Source organism: Bradysia coprophila (genome assembly GCF_014529535.1).
Source record: "Bradysia coprophila strain Holo2 chromosome IV unlocalized genomic scaffold, BU_Bcop_v1 contig_5, whole genome shotgun sequence".
NCBI lineage: Eukaryota > Metazoa > Arthropoda > Insecta > Diptera > Sciaridae > Bradysia > Bradysia coprophila.
Window position 1 is genome coordinate 3,728,009 of NW_023503374.1, and position 18,762 is coordinate 3,746,770.

Consider the following 18,762-nt stretch of genomic DNA (forward strand, 5'->3'; position numbering starts at 1 on the left):
TAGAGGGTTGTAAACGTATTAGGGTTCCGGGCTTGTTAGGGCTAGGGACGTATTATGGTTGCGGACGAAATAGGATTACGGGTTGTACGGGGCTAAGTCGCAGCAAACGCTCCGACTGTTCTGATGCCTTGTTTTATTTAAAAAATTAAAAAATAACCGTGCATAAGTTCGTAATGTGTATGCTTCCAGTGAGGAGGATGAAGTAGTAGTCGTTTACGGAGACGGATGGCTTATGAATGAGACTGTTTATTTGAATCGGTAGTAAATGCTCTCGAGACGGCGTTTTTGTTTTTTGTTTTTTTGTTTTTCAGTAATCCTCGCGACACTAGTTTGTCGTAGCATTTGCCGTGCGTATTGTCCATTAGTGACACTTGCTGCTGTTCACGCAGTACCGTACGCAATATCGTTCACACAATGCCGTTCACACAATGCCATTCATAAAATACCAGCCATCACGTAATACCATTCACGCAATGCCAGTCACTTCCATGAAATACATGACAGTCACTTCCATGAAATACATGCCAATCCCTTCTATACATTAACCACTAAATTCAGTTCCATACACTAACCGCTTCATTCGTTCCATACATTAACCACTAAATTCAGTTCCATACATTGACCACTAAATTCCATAAATTAACCACTAAATTCAATTCCATACATTAACCACTAAATTCAATTCAATTCAATTCAGTTCAATTCATTTCGTACATTAGCCACGCCACACACCACTATACCAACCATGGACCAACCCTGTACATTGACCATTCGTGACGCTGACCATTCATAACACTGACCATTCATGACTCTGTACTGTACTGTGTGTGTTGGCCGTTCACACTTATCTAGTGTGCATGTCTGTTGTTTTTTTTTTCTTTCTTTCTTTGATTGGCGGATTTGATTAGTGTGCGTATCTAAAAGAAGTGTCTGAAAGAATCTGTCTGATTTTCACTGTTACATTGTTTCCTTAATTTTGTCGGCGATGCAGAATCAGGAGCAGGGGGAAAATTTTGAGTACGCTATGAATGTCTATAACCGACACTCTAGTATACCACGTATATCTCTTGTATAACTTATAATTACACTGTGGTACAATATAACAATGCAATTCTAGTACTGAACTGTCGAATCTCGAATCGTACATCTCCATATTTAGTATATTGAAACTGTCAAAATATTCTAATTTGAATTAGCGCCTAAGCGTGTGAAAGAAATACAGTTTATCAAAAATGTTCAGCCTGGCAGCGTATGAATATCATCGCAATAAAATTTTTATGAGAGTTACCCGACGAAACTTGCGAGATAATTTAGATCCTTTCGACATGCCGGATGAGAGGTAAATTCAACACTAAATTTCAACCTTCTACTGTTACTAATTCATACTTTCCACCGTGTCACATCATCGAAAGCACTTGAATACATTTTGGGTCTTTACAATTTTCAGATTTAGGGAAATGTACAGGTTTCCAAGAAGCTTGGCCTTGGGTTTCTTGAATTTAATAAGCGCGAAGATGGATGGCAGTCCCTGTCCAGGAATCCCTATGACCATACAATTTGGTTCCGTGCTTAACTTCTATGCGAGTGGAAGTTACCAACGGCGTGTTGGTTCAGATGCGTTCGCGATGATGAGCCAGTCATTGGTATCCAAGTGTGTTCGAGCATTCAGCTATGTGATTACCACGGAAATCATGGATGACTTCGTTAAGTTTCCACAAACGGCCGATGAAATAAAAATTTTACACGACGAGCTTCAGCAACGCTTCGATTATCCAGGAGCCTTCGCCTTTGTTGATGGATCTCTCATTGGCCTGGCAGCAGTCTCCCATTTGATTGAACAGGTTCACGTATGCCGGAAGTCATTTCATGCCATTAACACTCAGTTTGTTTGCGACGTAAGCATGCGTTTTCTAAGTGCGAATGCAAGGTATCCCGGTTCATGTCACGATGCATTAATTTGGCGGGCATCGTTAGTTAACTCCACGTTGAGACGCATTTGCAATGAAATGGGGGAAGACTGGTGCTACTATTTGCTCGCCGACAACGGTTACCCATTACAAAAATGGTTACTGAAGCCGTACGACTCACCAAATACAACGCAACAACAGCTGTACAACAAGAAACACGGGAAATTGAGATCGTTGGTCGAGAGAGCGATTGGGCTGTTAAAAGCGAGATTTCGGTGCTTATTGCTGGAAAGAAAATTGCGGTACGACCCAGTAATGAGTGGCTACATAATTTATGCAAATGCATGTACTGTCCTTCACAACTATTTAATCGGAAACAACTTCCCTGTCGACGAGATTGACCCAATCTTCGAGGACTATGTCATCGACTCCGAGCAACTTGAGGACATTGAAATTTCATATGACGATCTTCAAGGAGGTGTGGAGATGCGAAACGAAGTTGCGCAATACTTTATGGGGAACTCTGTTTAAGTATCGTTAGAGATCGATTGGTGATCTTCTTGACTGAGAATTGGCATTTCTTGACACATACACATAAAATTAAGATTTTATCAAATCCATCCATTTCCGTATGAGATTCATTAATAGAGTTGGGATTTTGGGGAGAGAAAGTCGTGTTTGCATTGAAATAACATTAGGAAGATTAAATCATTTATTCAACTCGTTTATTATAAAAAAAAAATTAAAATTCAAGGATCGTCAGAGATCGATATTTTATAAAAAAATGGATTATTAAATGGAACGAAAAATCAATAAAATTCAAGTATCGTCAGAGATCGATACTGTATAATAAAAAGATTTCTTCAAAATCGAATTTCTATTAATTGCGTGAATTTCCGTTTGAGTGGTTCAAATAATCACGCGCGATATTAACCAAAGCTCTCAAATTAGAATTATAAATCCCAAGCATTTCCAAATGATTTCTGTTAGTTAAATGCATCATTTCCGAATGATTTCTGTTGGCGTCGTCGATAAAGGTTTCTTGCATGCTCATCGACCGCTGCACCATGTCGTAACTGGTGTGTTGCTGCGTATCGACAAAATTCTTAATTAGGTTTATGAACATTTTGAGATTTACACTATGCTACTGTTCTACACTACTGCCAAAATATTACTACAAATACCATCAAAGACCCGCTCTTTTTAAAAATTATGTCAACAAGGGGTAACAACTACAAACAAAAAATCAGAAATCTCAAGAAAAATCGAAAAACTCAAGTAAAATCAGAAAAAATAAAAAAATCAGAAGAAAGACTATCGATGAATAGTAAAAAATAATTGAAAAGCACCGAAGTAGCAAAATTTATGTTCGATCAAATGAAGTAAAAGATTTTGCATCAAACACTAAATGCTACTTTGAATGAAAGAAGTACATAATCGATGACTGGGACAGATTACACAAACTACAAAAGATTCGATTTTAACTAACGTTACGGTCTCTTTGCGTTCTTCCACCCTCACGATTTTCGCGATCGTTATGAATCGAATGACGTTCATCCTCGTCTTCGTCGGCGCCACTGAAGAATTGATTTATATCCGTCACGAACTCAGCTTCATCAGATGTGGCGTTGCGGCGATTTCGGAGAGGCGGTGCAAAGAATCTTCTTCCAGTATTGAAAGGACTCGAATAAGAGCTGGTTGCAGGTCTTTGAGCAGTCCCACGTGATGCTGCACCAGTCCCATGCGATGCTGCACCAGTTCCACGTGATGCTGCAACAGTTTCACGTGATGCTGCACCAGTTCCACGTGATGCTACACCAGTTCCACGTGATGCTGCACCAGTTCCACGTGAAGCTGCACCAATTCCACGTGATGCTGCACCAGTTCCACGTGAAGCTGCACCAGTTCCACGTGAAGCTGCACCAGTTCCACGTGAAGCTGCACCAGTTCCACGTGAAGCTGCACCAGTTCCACGTGATACTGAACCAGTCCCACGTGATGCTTCGCCAGTATCACGTGATGCTGCGCCGGTACCATGTGACGCTACGCCAGTCCCACGTGATGCTAGGTACTTTTGAGTACGAGTTGGCGTTCCGAGATGAAGATGACGATGATGCTGGTGGAAGTTGGGTTTCTTGCTCTTCATCCGCGTTATCGTCTCGAATTTCTTGAATGATGCCCTCAAGAACGCTTTCATCATTCATAACTGTTTCATTGGCATTATCGTCTAGTGTATCTTCATTTGCTTCGGCTAAACGATTTGAGAATCCGGATTCTGCCGGGCGTGTCAGCGGTATCGACTGGAAATATATAAACTCTGAATTTATACTGAACTGAGACAGGCTTTTCAAACATCGGTCGTTCTTACTAAATGGATCAATCTAATTAAGAGTTCAGAAACAAATCACCCCCCTTATTGCTACGTATGCTCTATTACTTCGTTACTCGTTGCGAAAATTTGTTCCACGAGACAAAAAGCTATGTTAGTAGGTGTACGATTTGAGGTTTTACTTCATAAATCTGTTTTTATGAAAGAGCGGTTATCCTCGCACGTTCTCGCATAATTAAAGTCGGATGGAGAATTTAATAAACAAATTAAAAAATCTTTCGAAATGTCAATTAATTGCTATAAACAGTGGATAAATGCACCAATTACAGCACTTAGCAAAAGCGGATTAAAATGACGGTACACGTATGTAGAGCTGATTTGATTTGTAAATAACGCAATAAACACTATATTTAATTCAATTTTGGATCGTAATTTCATAATAGATCATCTTCAAGGAAAAAAATGTCATACAAATGAACGAAACATTTAACGAAGCTAAAGTGATGTTACGTTTGAAAGTACAGTAACTTGAAGATAATCTATTTGAGTTCAACTTCTCCCCTCAGAGTATCAATTTTTGGAACGGTATCATTCTATTAAGTGTAACTTTACAGACGAAAATCAAAGCAACTGAAAGTGACTAGGATTGTAAACACTCGAATTAACCTGATTACGTTGTTGTATTTAAATCCCGATTCGCCAAGAGTTTGTTGGCCATCCATACTGTCCAACCCGTATATAGAAATTATTTTTTTCTCCAGACGCGTTAGGGCTTTTCCGGCCGATCCGTCGGTGCTGTTGTGGGCATCGGCAAGCTTGGCTTTTGCGGAAGACTTAATTGTGTTGAAGGTCTAAAAATACAGCAGAAATGAAGTAAAATTAAAGAATAAATCATTGATTATGGTACTGTCTTCCACTGCTCTGCTGATCTCGGCGGACCCAAAGTATTTAACTCCTTGGTAAAGGTTTGCCATACGTTTGCCTTGATGGCAGCACCATTGGAACCAGCGAATCGTCCCACTGCTTTCAAAAAATTTCCCTGCACCAACTGGACCAGTCTTTCTTTCTGAATTTCAGGTATCCTGACGTTAGTCTATAATTAAAATTAAATTAATTGTGGCTCAGCGTAAAAGTGACTAATGTCTGACCTTCACAGAACTAGACTGGGTAAATCCTTCGCGTTGATTCTGTGTATTATCAGTCGGTGGACGATCAATGGATAGTGGCCGATCAAGAAACGGTGAATGCTGTGCCAGTGGAGGATCAACGGACGGTGGTCGAACTACAGTAAATGAACGATTCGTGGACACTGGATGATCAGTACGAAGGTTGGGCTGAGGTGTTGATGGACGATCAAGAAATGGTGAATGCTGTGCCAATGGTGGATCAATGGACGGTGGACGAACTACGGTGAATGAACGATTCGTGGCCACTGGACGATCAGTACGAAGGTTGAACTGAGGTGATGATGGACGATCAAGAAATGGTGAATGCTCTGCCAATGGTGGATCAACGGACGGTGGACGAACTATGGTGAACGAAGGATTCGTGGACACTGGATGATCAATATGAAGGTTGGGCTGAGATGTTGATGGACGATCAAGAAACGGTGCATGCTGTGCCAATGGTGGATCAACGCACGGTGGACGAACTACGGTGAATGAACGATTCGTGGGCACTGGACGATCACGATCAAGAAATGGTGAATGCTGTGCCAATGGTGGATCAACGGACGGTGGACGAAATACGGTGAATGAACGATTCGTGGACACTGGACGATCAGTACGAAGGTTGAACTGAGGTGATGATGGACGATCAAGAAATGGTGAATGCTCTGCCAATGGTGGATCAACGGACGGTGAACGAACTACGGTGAATGATGGATTCGTGGACACTGGATTATCAATATGAAGGTTGGGCTGAGATGTTGATGGACGATCAAGAAACGGTGCATGCTTTGCCAATGGTGGATCAACGGACGGTGGACGATCATCAAACGCTGGGTGTTGGATTTCCGCTCGACGATCAATAGTAGGTGAATTTTCATTTGACGGTGTACGATGCATATACGATGAACGATTAATCGAAGGCGAACGTTGGGTTGAATGTAGACTAGATGTGGATTGTGGATTATCAATAAACGTTGTGTGTTGAACTGATGGTGGATGATAACTTGACGGTGGACAATATCTTGACGGTGATGAATAGTTTGACGATGGACGAAGGAAGAAGGTCGACAGAGGATATTTGAATGTCGGTTCAATGAATTGTGTTTGTTTAGATTTCTCAACATGGTCTGGGATATCGTTCAATATTGAACGTGGACTAGTATTCTCTGGACACCAATCTTCTTCAATCATAGCATTTCGTGTAAAACTTTCCAGTTACTCCATCGTTTGGACGGTCAAGGTACGACCCGATTCAGCGTCGTCCGTTACGTCAAAATCAGTTAGCACAGTCGTCTGCTCTCCAGTTAGTTCATTGCTGATATCTTCAATCTGTTCGTGAATAACGTCTGAGAAAGATTGGTTTCCACTGGCAGTGAAATCGTTTCGCTCATTTTCCCCATTCGCATTGTCGTCAAAATCGTACGCCGCACCGAAATCGCCCGTGGCGTATATTTTGATATCTAAATCCGACAAATTGTCGTAGAGACTTCCACCGCATTCATGAATTAATGCGACCTTCTTGCGGATCCGATTATTCATATAGTATAGCGTCTGCAATTCAACGAAAACCTATGAGTTAATGAGCACACCTCTTTATTTGAAAGGAAGTTACATTTTTCCATTGGTTTGCCGATTTATATGGTCCCATGGAATTCAAAATCGATGCAATAACTTCCCAATTTGAAGAATTGATTTCTTCAAAGTTGATGTTGGAATGATGTCCAACAGTTCGAATAAAAAAATTTTGGACTAACGACACCAGATTCTTTTTTTGAACAGCCAATACTCTGGACCGTTTCTTATAAATCAAATAAATCAAATAACGAGTGCACACAAATTTATGATAAATTTTTTACCTTATTGTTATCCGACGACATTATGATTCACATTAATTTAATTGCACCAAACTTATTACAGAAATTATTTACAACACGCGTGTTCCTCGATGAACGTAGAAAGCGAATAAGAAAAAAATTTCAACATGTGATGCTACTTGGGCTACTTAGATGTTTTTTTTGTTCAACGGTTTTAAAGCAATTTACGCGTCTAGTACGACGTCGGCTTATGACAAATTGGATTAAATTACGAGGGTCAAAAAACGGTTTTTAAAAATTCGAGGTGGATGTGTGAGCTGAGAGGGTAACGAGAATGTGGGTTTTTGAATCGACGTAATGAAAGGCAAAAATGAAATGCATTTTTAATGAATGAGAGGTTTCCAGCTCGAGCCGGAGTTTTTTTTTTAGGTGGACTTGAATAGTTGTGATATCGATGTTAGTAGGTTTACGATTTGAGGTTATGAATTGTGATATCTTTGGCAATTCAGTGTTCTTAACTATTTTACTGGAAGAAAATGATATATAATCTTGTGAATTATGAATGAAATTACCAAATTAGTTAAATTATCAAAATAAATTCGTAAAAATTCTAAAATCGAATTGATCAAATTTCCCATTTTAATCTATATTGCCCATAGTAATCAATATTTTTTTTAAATATTGGAGACAAGAACACAAAAATGGCAAAGATGGCACCTACCGATTCAATGCGATAGAGAGTATTTTTTGTTTAATTTCGCTAGTGAAACCATTTGACAACTCATTTGACACTTTTTGAGTGAAGAAACCGCTATTTGACGCTGATCTGTTTCAAATAACCTACATATATGAAGTAGATTTGAGTGAAGAAGGAAGAACGAAAAAATAATTGCTATACGAGTCCTAAAAACAGGCTACTTCAGGACAATGTCAAAATGATTATTAAAGTGTAGTCTGACAAATAATTTTCAAACAGTAGAGCAAACGCAGTGTAAATTTTACACTGGAAACTGGTTTAGGAGATTGTTCGTCTTGGGGTTTGAAAGCTGTCAAAGTGACCGTAACTTTCATTGTTTTATTTTGATATGGGACTCCCCCGGTAGCCTTTGTTCATGTTTTTAAGTTTGGCTGGGTGAATTATAAAAACAAGGTTCGAACTTTGCGATATACCCGCCCATTTTATGGGTCTATTTCTAAGCAATATTTGCTTTTTACTAATATCAATAAAACAAAACTACAAATAATAATCAAAAATCAAATCTTGAACTAAGTGTGTGTGTTTTCGTGCACAGATATCAAGGTAACTTGAATTCGACGTATTTTTGATGCATTTTCAGACTGCAAAACATTAAATTCAATTAAATACGTCACACAGCAAATGTCAGTGGATACACGAAGGAAGTAAGATTGTCATGCTATAAGAAAGAAGAGGAGATATTTTTGTCAATAATGTGTGTGAATGAAATAATCTTTTATTGAATTTTGCTTCATAATGACTCTAGGTACATCATATCTATGCTATTATCTGACCCTTAACTTTTTTGTATATCGATAGACTTTTATTTAATATTGACGCTACGTTTTCACACACTAAATTTAATCAGCTAATCACTTTTGTGAAATTACTACGCTTTACACCAAGAAATATATACATCATGGTATATCTTTCAGAACATAGGTTTCTGTTCCATTACATTCAATGATTTCATAGTATATAAAAAGTTGTAAAAAATATATAGAAAAGTTCGCACTTTTGATTATAAAATATCGATCTCTAACGAAAGTTGAATACGTTTGAAAATACAAACCTAGTACTAATAAATAATAATAATTCGACACCTTTCATACTCTAGATTTCAACTATTGATTCTACTACTGCAGCAGGTACAACGTCACCGTGCAAATCAAAATTAGTTATGTGTGGCATACGTGCTATATGTGATATACGTAACGTATACATCAGTTGGTGTGACGTTGTTATAGCGTTCGCAAAATTTTCCCCCAGAATCGGAAGCAGGATGGAAATCGAGAGATGAAGAACCAGGAAGCGGAGGTGAGAGGTTCATAGGAATGCGTAGAAAGAAGAAAGGAGTTTTTTGTTCGATCTCTAACGAAAGTTGAATACGTTTGAAAATACAAACCTAGTACTAATAAATAATAATAATTCGACACCTTTCATACTCTAGATTTCAACTATTGATTCTACTACTGCAGCAGGTACAACGTCACCGTGCAAATCAAAATTAGTTATGTGTGGCATACGTGCTATATGTGATATACGTAACGTATACATCAGTTGGTGTGACGTTGTTATAGCGTTCGCAAAATTTTCCCCCAGAATCGGAAGCAGGATGGAAATCGAGAGATGAAGAACCAGGAAGCGGAGGTGAGAGGTTCATAGGAATGCGTAGAAAGAAGAAAGGAGTTTTTTGTTAGAAAATTTTTGAAGTTTTTTATTGGAATTTTTAATGTTTTTTGTTTACGGCGATGATTTTGTCTTTGATGCTACGATAGGGTTTTCTTCGAAGTAGCTTTCTATAACGTATCCTGTTTCCATCAGTAGATGGCAAGTGTTTTATGCAAACTTTTTGAATACTAGTCCAAAGTAAAAGTTTGCTGCTGTCTTGGGAAGGGTATCAGTGGAAACAACTGAGGTTGGTCAGATCACACTGGCCTGGGACCGCCATCGATACCCGAGGTCGAAACAGCGTTTGTCTTTTCTGTACCCTCACTTAACGTGAACCATTGGGTAAGGGAAGAGCCCAACGCTCTGTTTGTTGTTGTTGTGCGTTACTCTATTTTCTGTGCAATCTAGCGCGGCAGACGGCAGACGACGTTTCTCTCATTGTCTGTTGATACAGATAAGAGGAGGAAGAAGAAGAGTGAGATATTATTATTAAATGTTACGAAATATTGAAAGAAATGTAAATGTACCATTGTAAGATTTTGATTATTGTCAATAATAATAAGGATAATATGTTTTTAGCCCCGTACGAAGTACTGGGGGCTTATAAGATTAATACGCCGTTTGTAACACGTCGAATTGGAAGCAGCCAGTAAGGGCAAAGCATTTAGTTATGTTAATAGATGACGAATCCGCAATAAAAAAAATGTCCGTCCGTCCGTCCATCCGTCTATGACCCCTCTAGCTTGAGTAAATCACAACATTTTTGAAAATTCTTTTTTTTTCCCGATTGGTATCGACAAAAGTTAGGTCAAGTTCGAAAATGGGCATGGTAGGGTCGGCCCTTCCAGAGCTAGGGCCCTATAGGTGTTTTTCAGTCTTTCGACGATATATACCGAAATACGCACGCAATGGCTGTTTGTGATATATCAAATGAAAGGTATTGACGAGTAGAACAAAGTTGCTGAACATTGTTTTTGGGTAAGATGCAACGTGGGCTTGTTGGGAGGGCTCAAAGGTCGTTACTTGGCCCTCAGTGTTTTTTGCACATAAATCGAGTAAATCTCATCCGATTTTGTTAGATTTAGTTTTTTATGGAAGGTAATTGAATACCGAAAAGAACGTGGCGAAAAAAGTTTCAAATTTGGGCCCTTGGACTAAGGCCGCTACTCGGCCCTAAGTGTTTTTTGCACAACAATCGAGTAAATCTCATCCGATTTGCTAGTTTTTGTTTCATTTGAGAGATAATTGAATGCCGAACAGAATGATGGCAAAAAAAGTTTCAAATTTGGGCCCTTGGACTAAGACCGCTACTCGGCCCTAAGTATTTTTTGCACATAAATCGAATAAATCTCATCCGATTTTGCTAGTTTTTGTTTCATTTGAGAGATAATTGAATGCCGAATAGAATGATGGCAAAAAAAGTTTCAAATTTGGGCCCTTGGACTAAGGCCGCTACTCGGCCCTAAGTATTTTTTGCACATAAATCGAATAAATCTCATCCGATTTTGCTTGTTTTTGTTTCATTTGAGAGATAATTGAATGCCGAATAGAATGATGGCAAAAAAAGTTTAAAATTTGGGACCTTGGACTAAGGCCACTACTCGGCCCTAAGTATTTTTTGCACATAAATCGAGTAAATCTCAACCGATTTTGCTAGTTTTTGTTTCATTTGAGAGGTAATTGAATACCCAATGGAAAGTTGGCAAAAAATTTTGGGTTTCTAAAATAATGTCGTAAATTGCTTAGAGTAATTATGATTAGGTATGATTAGTCTAAGGTAAATTGTTGGTTTTATTTGAGAGGTACTTCGTATGGGCTTTCGTAATTGCGCTATGCGCAATTTTAAAAATGAACACTTTCAGTAAATTTGACCATGCTCAACTTGACTTGCATTTTGATAACAGACCTTAGACTAATCATACCTAGACAGGAATTACGTACGGCGAAAAGTGGCCCCTACATCAGTTTGTATAATATTCATATTTCGTATGACTTTACACCAACACATGTAGGCGTTGACTATTTTGATAGTTGTCAATTTTCCATGTTGTTGTTTTTCGCGTCGCGACGTTGTGATTTTTAATTTTGTTTAAACAATTTAAATATTCAATTCAATTCAATCATTAAAATTAAAATACGGTGCATTGTACCATGTGGAAATATGTTTTATTAAGGACTGCCGAAGTAGGAGCGTAAGAGGCAACAAATGTTCATTTTCCGGTATAATTTTGTGCGCAGAGACCGTTTTTCCGTATTATTAGTGTGACGACAGGTATATTCAACAAATTTATAAATTATGGATCTTAATTAGCGTATTTACAGCCTTACTGAACATTGGGTTCATAGCTTAGAGTAATTATACCTAGAGAGGAAATGTCGAACAGAATTACGTAAAATTTGTGGTCCCGACATGAAATACGTAATGTTTGATAGTGTGCGTTTTTCCCTACTGAATTGGTGGGCAAATTAGCGCAAAAAATTTGAATGTGCCTACTAGAAGGATTCTTTAAAAAAAAATTGAGAACCTTTTTCATACCACGATGTGAACTGATATCAACAAACACAACGAAAAAGAATAGAAATTGACCCGTGTTGTTTTATGCAGCAAATTAGTTGTGCAAATGTTTGTTCAGTTAATTTTTTATTAAGCACTTAAAATTACCGAAAAAATGAACAGGCATTGCCCTTGACTTCTTTACTTTGGCATCCCGTAATGAATCACATTTGCACCATATTTAATTAATAATAATTATTATTGCGAATGATTTTAAACAAAATTCCAAAATAGTGGTACGCGATTTGGAAAATACAAAACTGACAACTATCAACATTTTCAACGCCTACATGTGTTAGTGAAAAGCTCTACGTAAAATTGTACGAAATATAAATCTTATACAAACTGATGTCGGGACCACATTTTATCGTACGAAATACCTCTCTAGGTATAATTACTCTAAGGTTCATAGTCGGTTAATCGGTTAATAATCTATAGAAATTTTTGATCAATTTCGAGGTGATTCAATGTCCGACTAATATAATCATTTTAGTAGGCACAATGAAATTCTACGCGCTAATTTTGGTGGGCAAATTAGTAGGAAAAAACTCACACAATCAAATAATTCGTATGTGATGTAGGGGCCACTTTTTACGTAATTTTGTTCGTAATTTCCTCTCTAGGTATAATTACTCTAAGTAACAGACGCATTAGAGGGTTGTAGACGTATTAGGGTTCCGGGCGTATTACGGCTACGGACGTATTTTGGTTACGGACGTATTTTGGTTACGGACGAAATAGGATTACGGGTCGTACGGGGCTAAGTCGCAGCAAACGCTCCGACTGTTCTGATGCCTTGTTTGTAATATCTACAACACATTGGATTCACCAAGCAGTGCAAATCTTCGAACAAGGCAAATCTAAAATTGAACGGTGAATGAAACTATAGATAAAGACAAAAAATACGACAACCTACGCTCAGTCAATCAAAACTGTTCCTCTTTATGATGGCATTCATTGGCAACCAACGCTGTTCCACCACATTGTTGGTAAGATAAACTATACAAACAATTTTGCTATTCATTTAAAATATCTGAAGTGTCTTATTCTCTTGCAGGAACAAAGATCTCCTTGGAATGGCTTTTGTGTCCACCAGTGTACATTTTCTTTTGCAAACTTTAATATTAACTAAATTGCAAATTTGTCAAAACACAAATGCAAGTAAGCTATACATATTTCATATTTTGATTTTTTTAAATCATTTAAAAATGAATTATTAGTAGATCACAGCAGAGCCTATGTAAATGAGTAATACATGTATATGTTTGTGGCGTGTGAGCCGAAGGCGAACCGCCTAATTTCGCACACAGGTATTACTCATTCACATAGGCTCTTCTGTACTGTTCTTTAATGTGTAGGCATCCTATGCGTTGTATTTACATTAAAGGACGCCAGCATTTTTCGACGAAAACGATAATGCCCCACAATAACAGAAATTCCCAACAAGAATGCCCCGTCGAAAATGACGGTCATTGTGAATGAGTCAGATGATATATTCATTTCATATTCGCATTCGATTCATAAAGTGGTGTCGCTCGATCATTTACAATTGCTAAAAGTTTCTCATATGCAGAATGAGCACCAGCTGAATATCACCAGCTGGTGTACAAACAAAAACACTTTGTATTGTATACAATTCAAAGACAACCTACACGCAGTGCATTTCTACGTTAACGTCATCTACACGCACATAACACGTATGAATGAAGTAAACACTTTGTTAAGAATGTGTTTTGATTGTTTATCATACAATAAGTGTGTGTTAGCAGATCCAGCTGGTGATATTCTGCTGGTGATATTCAGCTGGTGCTCATTCTGCATATGAAAAATATTTACAGGCTGTATTCGATTAACGATTCAAATTTTTGGTGGTACAGATTCTCGATTCAAGCAACAAGCATGTATGGGTTGTCGATTTAAGTTTTTTGAAGAAAATTAAAAGTAAAATTTTACTGTGGAACATTTCTACTAAAAATTTGATGAATTATTATCGTTTGTGGAAATTAAAACTGTTATTCAGTAGTGTTGGGTATCAATATGAGATCATAAATTTTAATTATTTTTGGCAATAAGATTTGAAAGCAACGCAAGCATTTGCTTTCGTTCTTCCACCTCAGCCTCGGTTCTGAGACGCAAAATTCTGAGCTCCTCCTTTTTATTTTCAGCTTCCAACTCAAGAAATCTCTTTCGTTCATCACTCTCCTGGACTGTCTTCAAACGGAGTATGTCCAACTCTTCCTTTTTATTTTTCATCTCCATTTCTCGTATGCGGTTGTCCGCCCTGCGGCAGATCATCTCATTCTAGAAGCGAATCGAAGATAATTTCAATACAAAACGTTCATGTAATTCAATTTACCTCCGATTTTTTATCAAGATTAAATCTTTTTTGGGATTCGAAAAACGATTGCTCGAATTGTTATTTTTCGGCGGAGATGGTTTTGCACTGTGTGATTTTGACGTTGACGCTTTATCTTTGTGCGCAGTCACCGCAAATACAGAAGAACCGTAACTTGATAAAGGATTTTCTGCACCTGCCTTGTCACGTACCTGATGAGGAGCAACAGAGACTTCTCTTTGACTGATGACACGTCTGTGGTTGATGTTCGGATTCACGGCCTTAAATAACACGCGAAATTTAAGAATTCTTAAATCACTTTCACATACTGAAGTAGTACCTCTGAATCCGAATATTCGTTAAGAACCGAGCAGAATGGAGAGCCGACCTATTTTTTTTAAGTCGGCTAAAGCCTCAACTTGGGGTGTAGCTGACGTTGTAGAGCTTTAAGGTCTTTAGCAATCCATTAGATATTAATCAGAGGAATCATATTTTGTAGGTTTCAGCAATCGGCTGAGTACAAAATTAAAAGTTATAGCTCGGCTAACGCCATTTTTTCGAGTTTTTCTTAAAAAATGGCCTTAGCCGAGCTATAACTTATAATTTTGTACTCAGCCGATTGCTAAAACCTACAAAATATGATTCCTCTAATGGATATGCTAATGGTTTGTTAAAGACGCTGTGGTACACAGTATGCCATTGAAATTGTATTCAATTAAGTAGCCTTAGTCAACCCCTTATATACCGAGCGATTTCTCTGAATAAAGACACTTCAAATTGTGGATTCAATCGAACAACATTGTTTCATTCTCCACAAATTGGTGACCCCGACTCTGAATTCAATTCTACAGTCACAACCACTTCAAAAAAAAAAACAATTTCTCTTTCGATCAAAAATCGAAAACCCAACAATTTTCAGGTTTTTGTTCTATAGTTCCAAATATCAAATATATTTGTGTGAACAAAACCCCAGCTAAAACCATTACGTTCTCCCTCCATCCACGGAACAAAAACCAATGGCCGAAGCAAACCTTCCACCACAAGAAGAAATCGATGACGATTTTGACGCTGACTTACAAGGTCCTAACGTCGCAGCTCCATTAGTCATCGATGGTAATCTTCGAAACAATCGACCGGCACAAAATGTAGATACTGCCATACGCCAAGTACAGAATAAACTGCCTCCATTCTGGAAGCAAGACCCGGATCTCTGGTTCCTTCAAATTGAAGCTCAGTTCGCCACCGCTGGTATAAGAGCTGACAACTCAAAATTTAACCATATAGTTGGTAAATTAGACCCAGACATTCTATCCTCTGTGAGTGATATAGTTAAACATCCTCCAGCATTTAACAAATACGACACACTCAAAACACGATTGACCAATCAATTCACGGAATCAGATCGTAAAAAATTAAAAACTCTCTTTAACGATCTTTCTCTCAACGATGACAAACCTTCAGGTATACTTCGTAAAATGAAGGACAAATCTTGCAATAAAGTAGAAGACGACCTTCTCCAATAATTATGGTCCAATCGTTTACCTCAACAAATTCAATCTATCTTAGCTTGTTCTTCCGAACCATTACCTCAACAAGTTATAATGGCGAATAAAATTTTCGAAACACTAGACCTTAATTCGATACAAGCTTTAGCACAACAACCCTCGCTGTTTGAGAACGATTTAGCAAAACATTTCTGCCAGCTGGAAGACAAAATCGATTTTCTTCAACAGATAATCGACCGATCTAGATCCCGCACCAGTGATGAACAGTAAAACCGTTCTAACTCTCGTTCGAAATCTCGAACAAATCAACAAAATAAGACCCACTGTTGGTATCACAAACTGTACAAAGACAAAGCCATAAAATGTGATTCTCCTTGCACCTACAAAGAGGATCAAAAACGTGCATCAAAAAACTAATCAGTCCGTCAAACACAGCGCAACTTGACGAAGCCAAAAACATAAGTCGCCTATACATTCAGGAAAAATATTCTAAAAGAAACTACCTCATAGACACTGGTGCTGACATCTCTGTCATTCCATCAACTTCCAAAGAAAAAGGTAATGCTCCATGCAACTTTACTCTACACGCCGCAAACGGCACCAAGATAAAAACCTATGGCAGCAAGTCAATAAACCTCAATCTTGGCCTCCGACGCAACACTAGTTGGATTTTCATTGTTGCAGGCGTGCAACAGCCAATTATAGGTTCTGACCTCCTTCAAAAATTTGATCTTTTAGTAGACATAAAAAACAAAAAACTAATCGACAATTTAACATCAATTTCTACCAATGGTACACAAGTGAACGAAAATATTTCTTCAGTAAAAACACTTTCAAATATTTCCTTCTACCATCAATTAGTCGAAGAATTCCCTGAAATACTTGACATGGCAACATTCAAAACCACCGCAAGAAAACACAATGTAAAACATCACATTGTCACAAACTGTCATCCTATCTATTCAAAAGCAAGAAGACTAAATCCTATCAAAATGAAAATAGCCAAACAGGAAATAGACGAAATGCTACGTCTAGGCATCTGTCGTCCTTCCAACAGCCCTTGGGCTACACCATTACATTTAGCACCAAAACCATCAGGCGGCTGGAGACCCTGCGGAGATTACCAACGACTAAATGCAAAAACTCTCCCAGACAGATATCCTCTTCCCAACATACAAGATTTCAACCATTTTCTTCATGGAAAAACCATCTTCAGCAAAGTCGATTTAGTACGTGCATACCACCAAATTCCTATGCACGAAGATGACATACAAAAAACAGCAATTATAACACCATTTGGTCTCTTTGAATTTCCGTTCATGACCTTCGGTCTATGCAATGCTGCACAAACCTTCCAACGTTTCATTCACGAAGTAATTCAAAATTTAGACTTTTGTTTTGCGTATCAAGATGACACATTAATTGCATCCGTAAATGAAGACGAACACAAACAACACTTAAAACAACTATTTTCTCGTCTCAAAGCATATGGTGTTGTTATAAACATAAACAAATGCATCGTTGGTCAAAAAGAAGTCCAATTTCTTGGCTACTTAATAAACGAATCTGGCACTTCACCTATTCCATCAAAAGTCGAAACCATTTTAAATTATCCACTTCCAAAAACCGTGTTGGAATTAAAACGTTTCCTCGGAATGATCAGCTTCTTCCATCGTTTCATACCACATGCAGCAGAAACGCATATTCCACTTTTCACTTGTTCTCAAAGAAATATCAAAAACGACAGAACACCTATAAATTGGACTCCCGAGCTCATAGAAAATTTCAACAAATGCAAAAATGATCTAGCCAATGCTACTCTTCTAGTTCATCCCAACCCTGATGCTCCAATTGCCCTACACGTAGACGCATCCGACTACGCAATCGGCGGTATTTTATTACAATTTGATAACAATACTTGCAACCACTCGCCTTTTTCTCACAAAAATTAACCACCGCTCAAACCAAGTACGCAACCTACGACAAAGAGTTACTGGCAATTTACGAAGGAATAAAGCACTTCCGAACGAATCTAGAAGGAACAGAGTTTACAATTTTCACTGATCATCAACCTCTAGTTTATGCTTACACCAAAAAACATGATAATGCACCACTGACATTCGACACTTGCCAGGAAAAAATAATGTTGTTGCTGACGCACTATCAAGAATACAAACTATAAATCAAATTTATACAATCTCTTTTGATAGTTCAATAAATTATCAACTTCTAGCCAAGGCTCAAAACGAATCAGAAAACCTCCTAAAAGATTCAAGTCTCAAAATCATAAAAACTGACTACAATGATTTCTCCCTACTTTGTGACATTTCAACCGGTCAAGTTCGCGCAATCATTCCACCGGACTTTCGGAAACAAATCTTCGACAATGTTCACAAACTCTCACATCCAGGCATAAAAGCAACTACAGCACTCATCAAACGAAACTTCGTCTGGAGAAATGTGTCTCGCGACATCAAAAATTATTGCAAAAGTTGCCTACCCTGCCAAAGAACCAAAATTCCGAGACACAACTCGAGTCCAATTAAACCTATAGACGTACCAAATGACCGATTTAGCCACGTACATTTAGACATCGTCGGTCCACTACCATCGTCAGAAGGATTTTCCTACTGTTTAACAATCATAGACCGCTTTACCAGATGGCCTGAAGCCATCCCAATTAAAGACTCCACTGCGGAAACAGTAGCCAAGCAGTTCCTATATCATTGGATCTCGCGTTAT

At 38.1% G+C, this 18,762-nt stretch overlaps 2 protein-coding genes across 2 annotated transcripts; one reads left to right on the forward strand and one right to left on the reverse strand.

Annotated features, from left to right (window-relative positions):
• The first annotated feature begins 1,514 nt into the window (after positions 1 to 1,514).
• LOC119072010 (putative nuclease HARBI1) lies at positions 1,515 to 2,438 on the forward strand. The gene has a single exon (XM_037177127.1). The coding sequence runs from the start codon at positions 1,515 to 1,517 to the stop codon at positions 2,436 to 2,438; it is 924 nt and encodes a 307-aa protein (XP_037033022.1).
• Positions 2,439 to 5,676: 3,238 nt separating this feature from the next.
• Positions 5,677 to 6,596, reverse strand: LOC119072011 (36.4 kDa proline-rich protein-like). The gene is made up of 2 exons (XM_037177128.1): positions 5,762 to 6,596; positions 5,677 to 5,693 (listed from the first exon to the last, which is right to left on the reverse strand). Exons 1-2 carry the CDS (start codon positions 6,594 to 6,596, stop codon positions 5,677 to 5,679), a joined length of 852 nt encoding a protein of 283 aa, XP_037033023.1.
• Between the last annotated feature and the right edge of the window lie 12,166 nt (positions 6,597 to 18,762).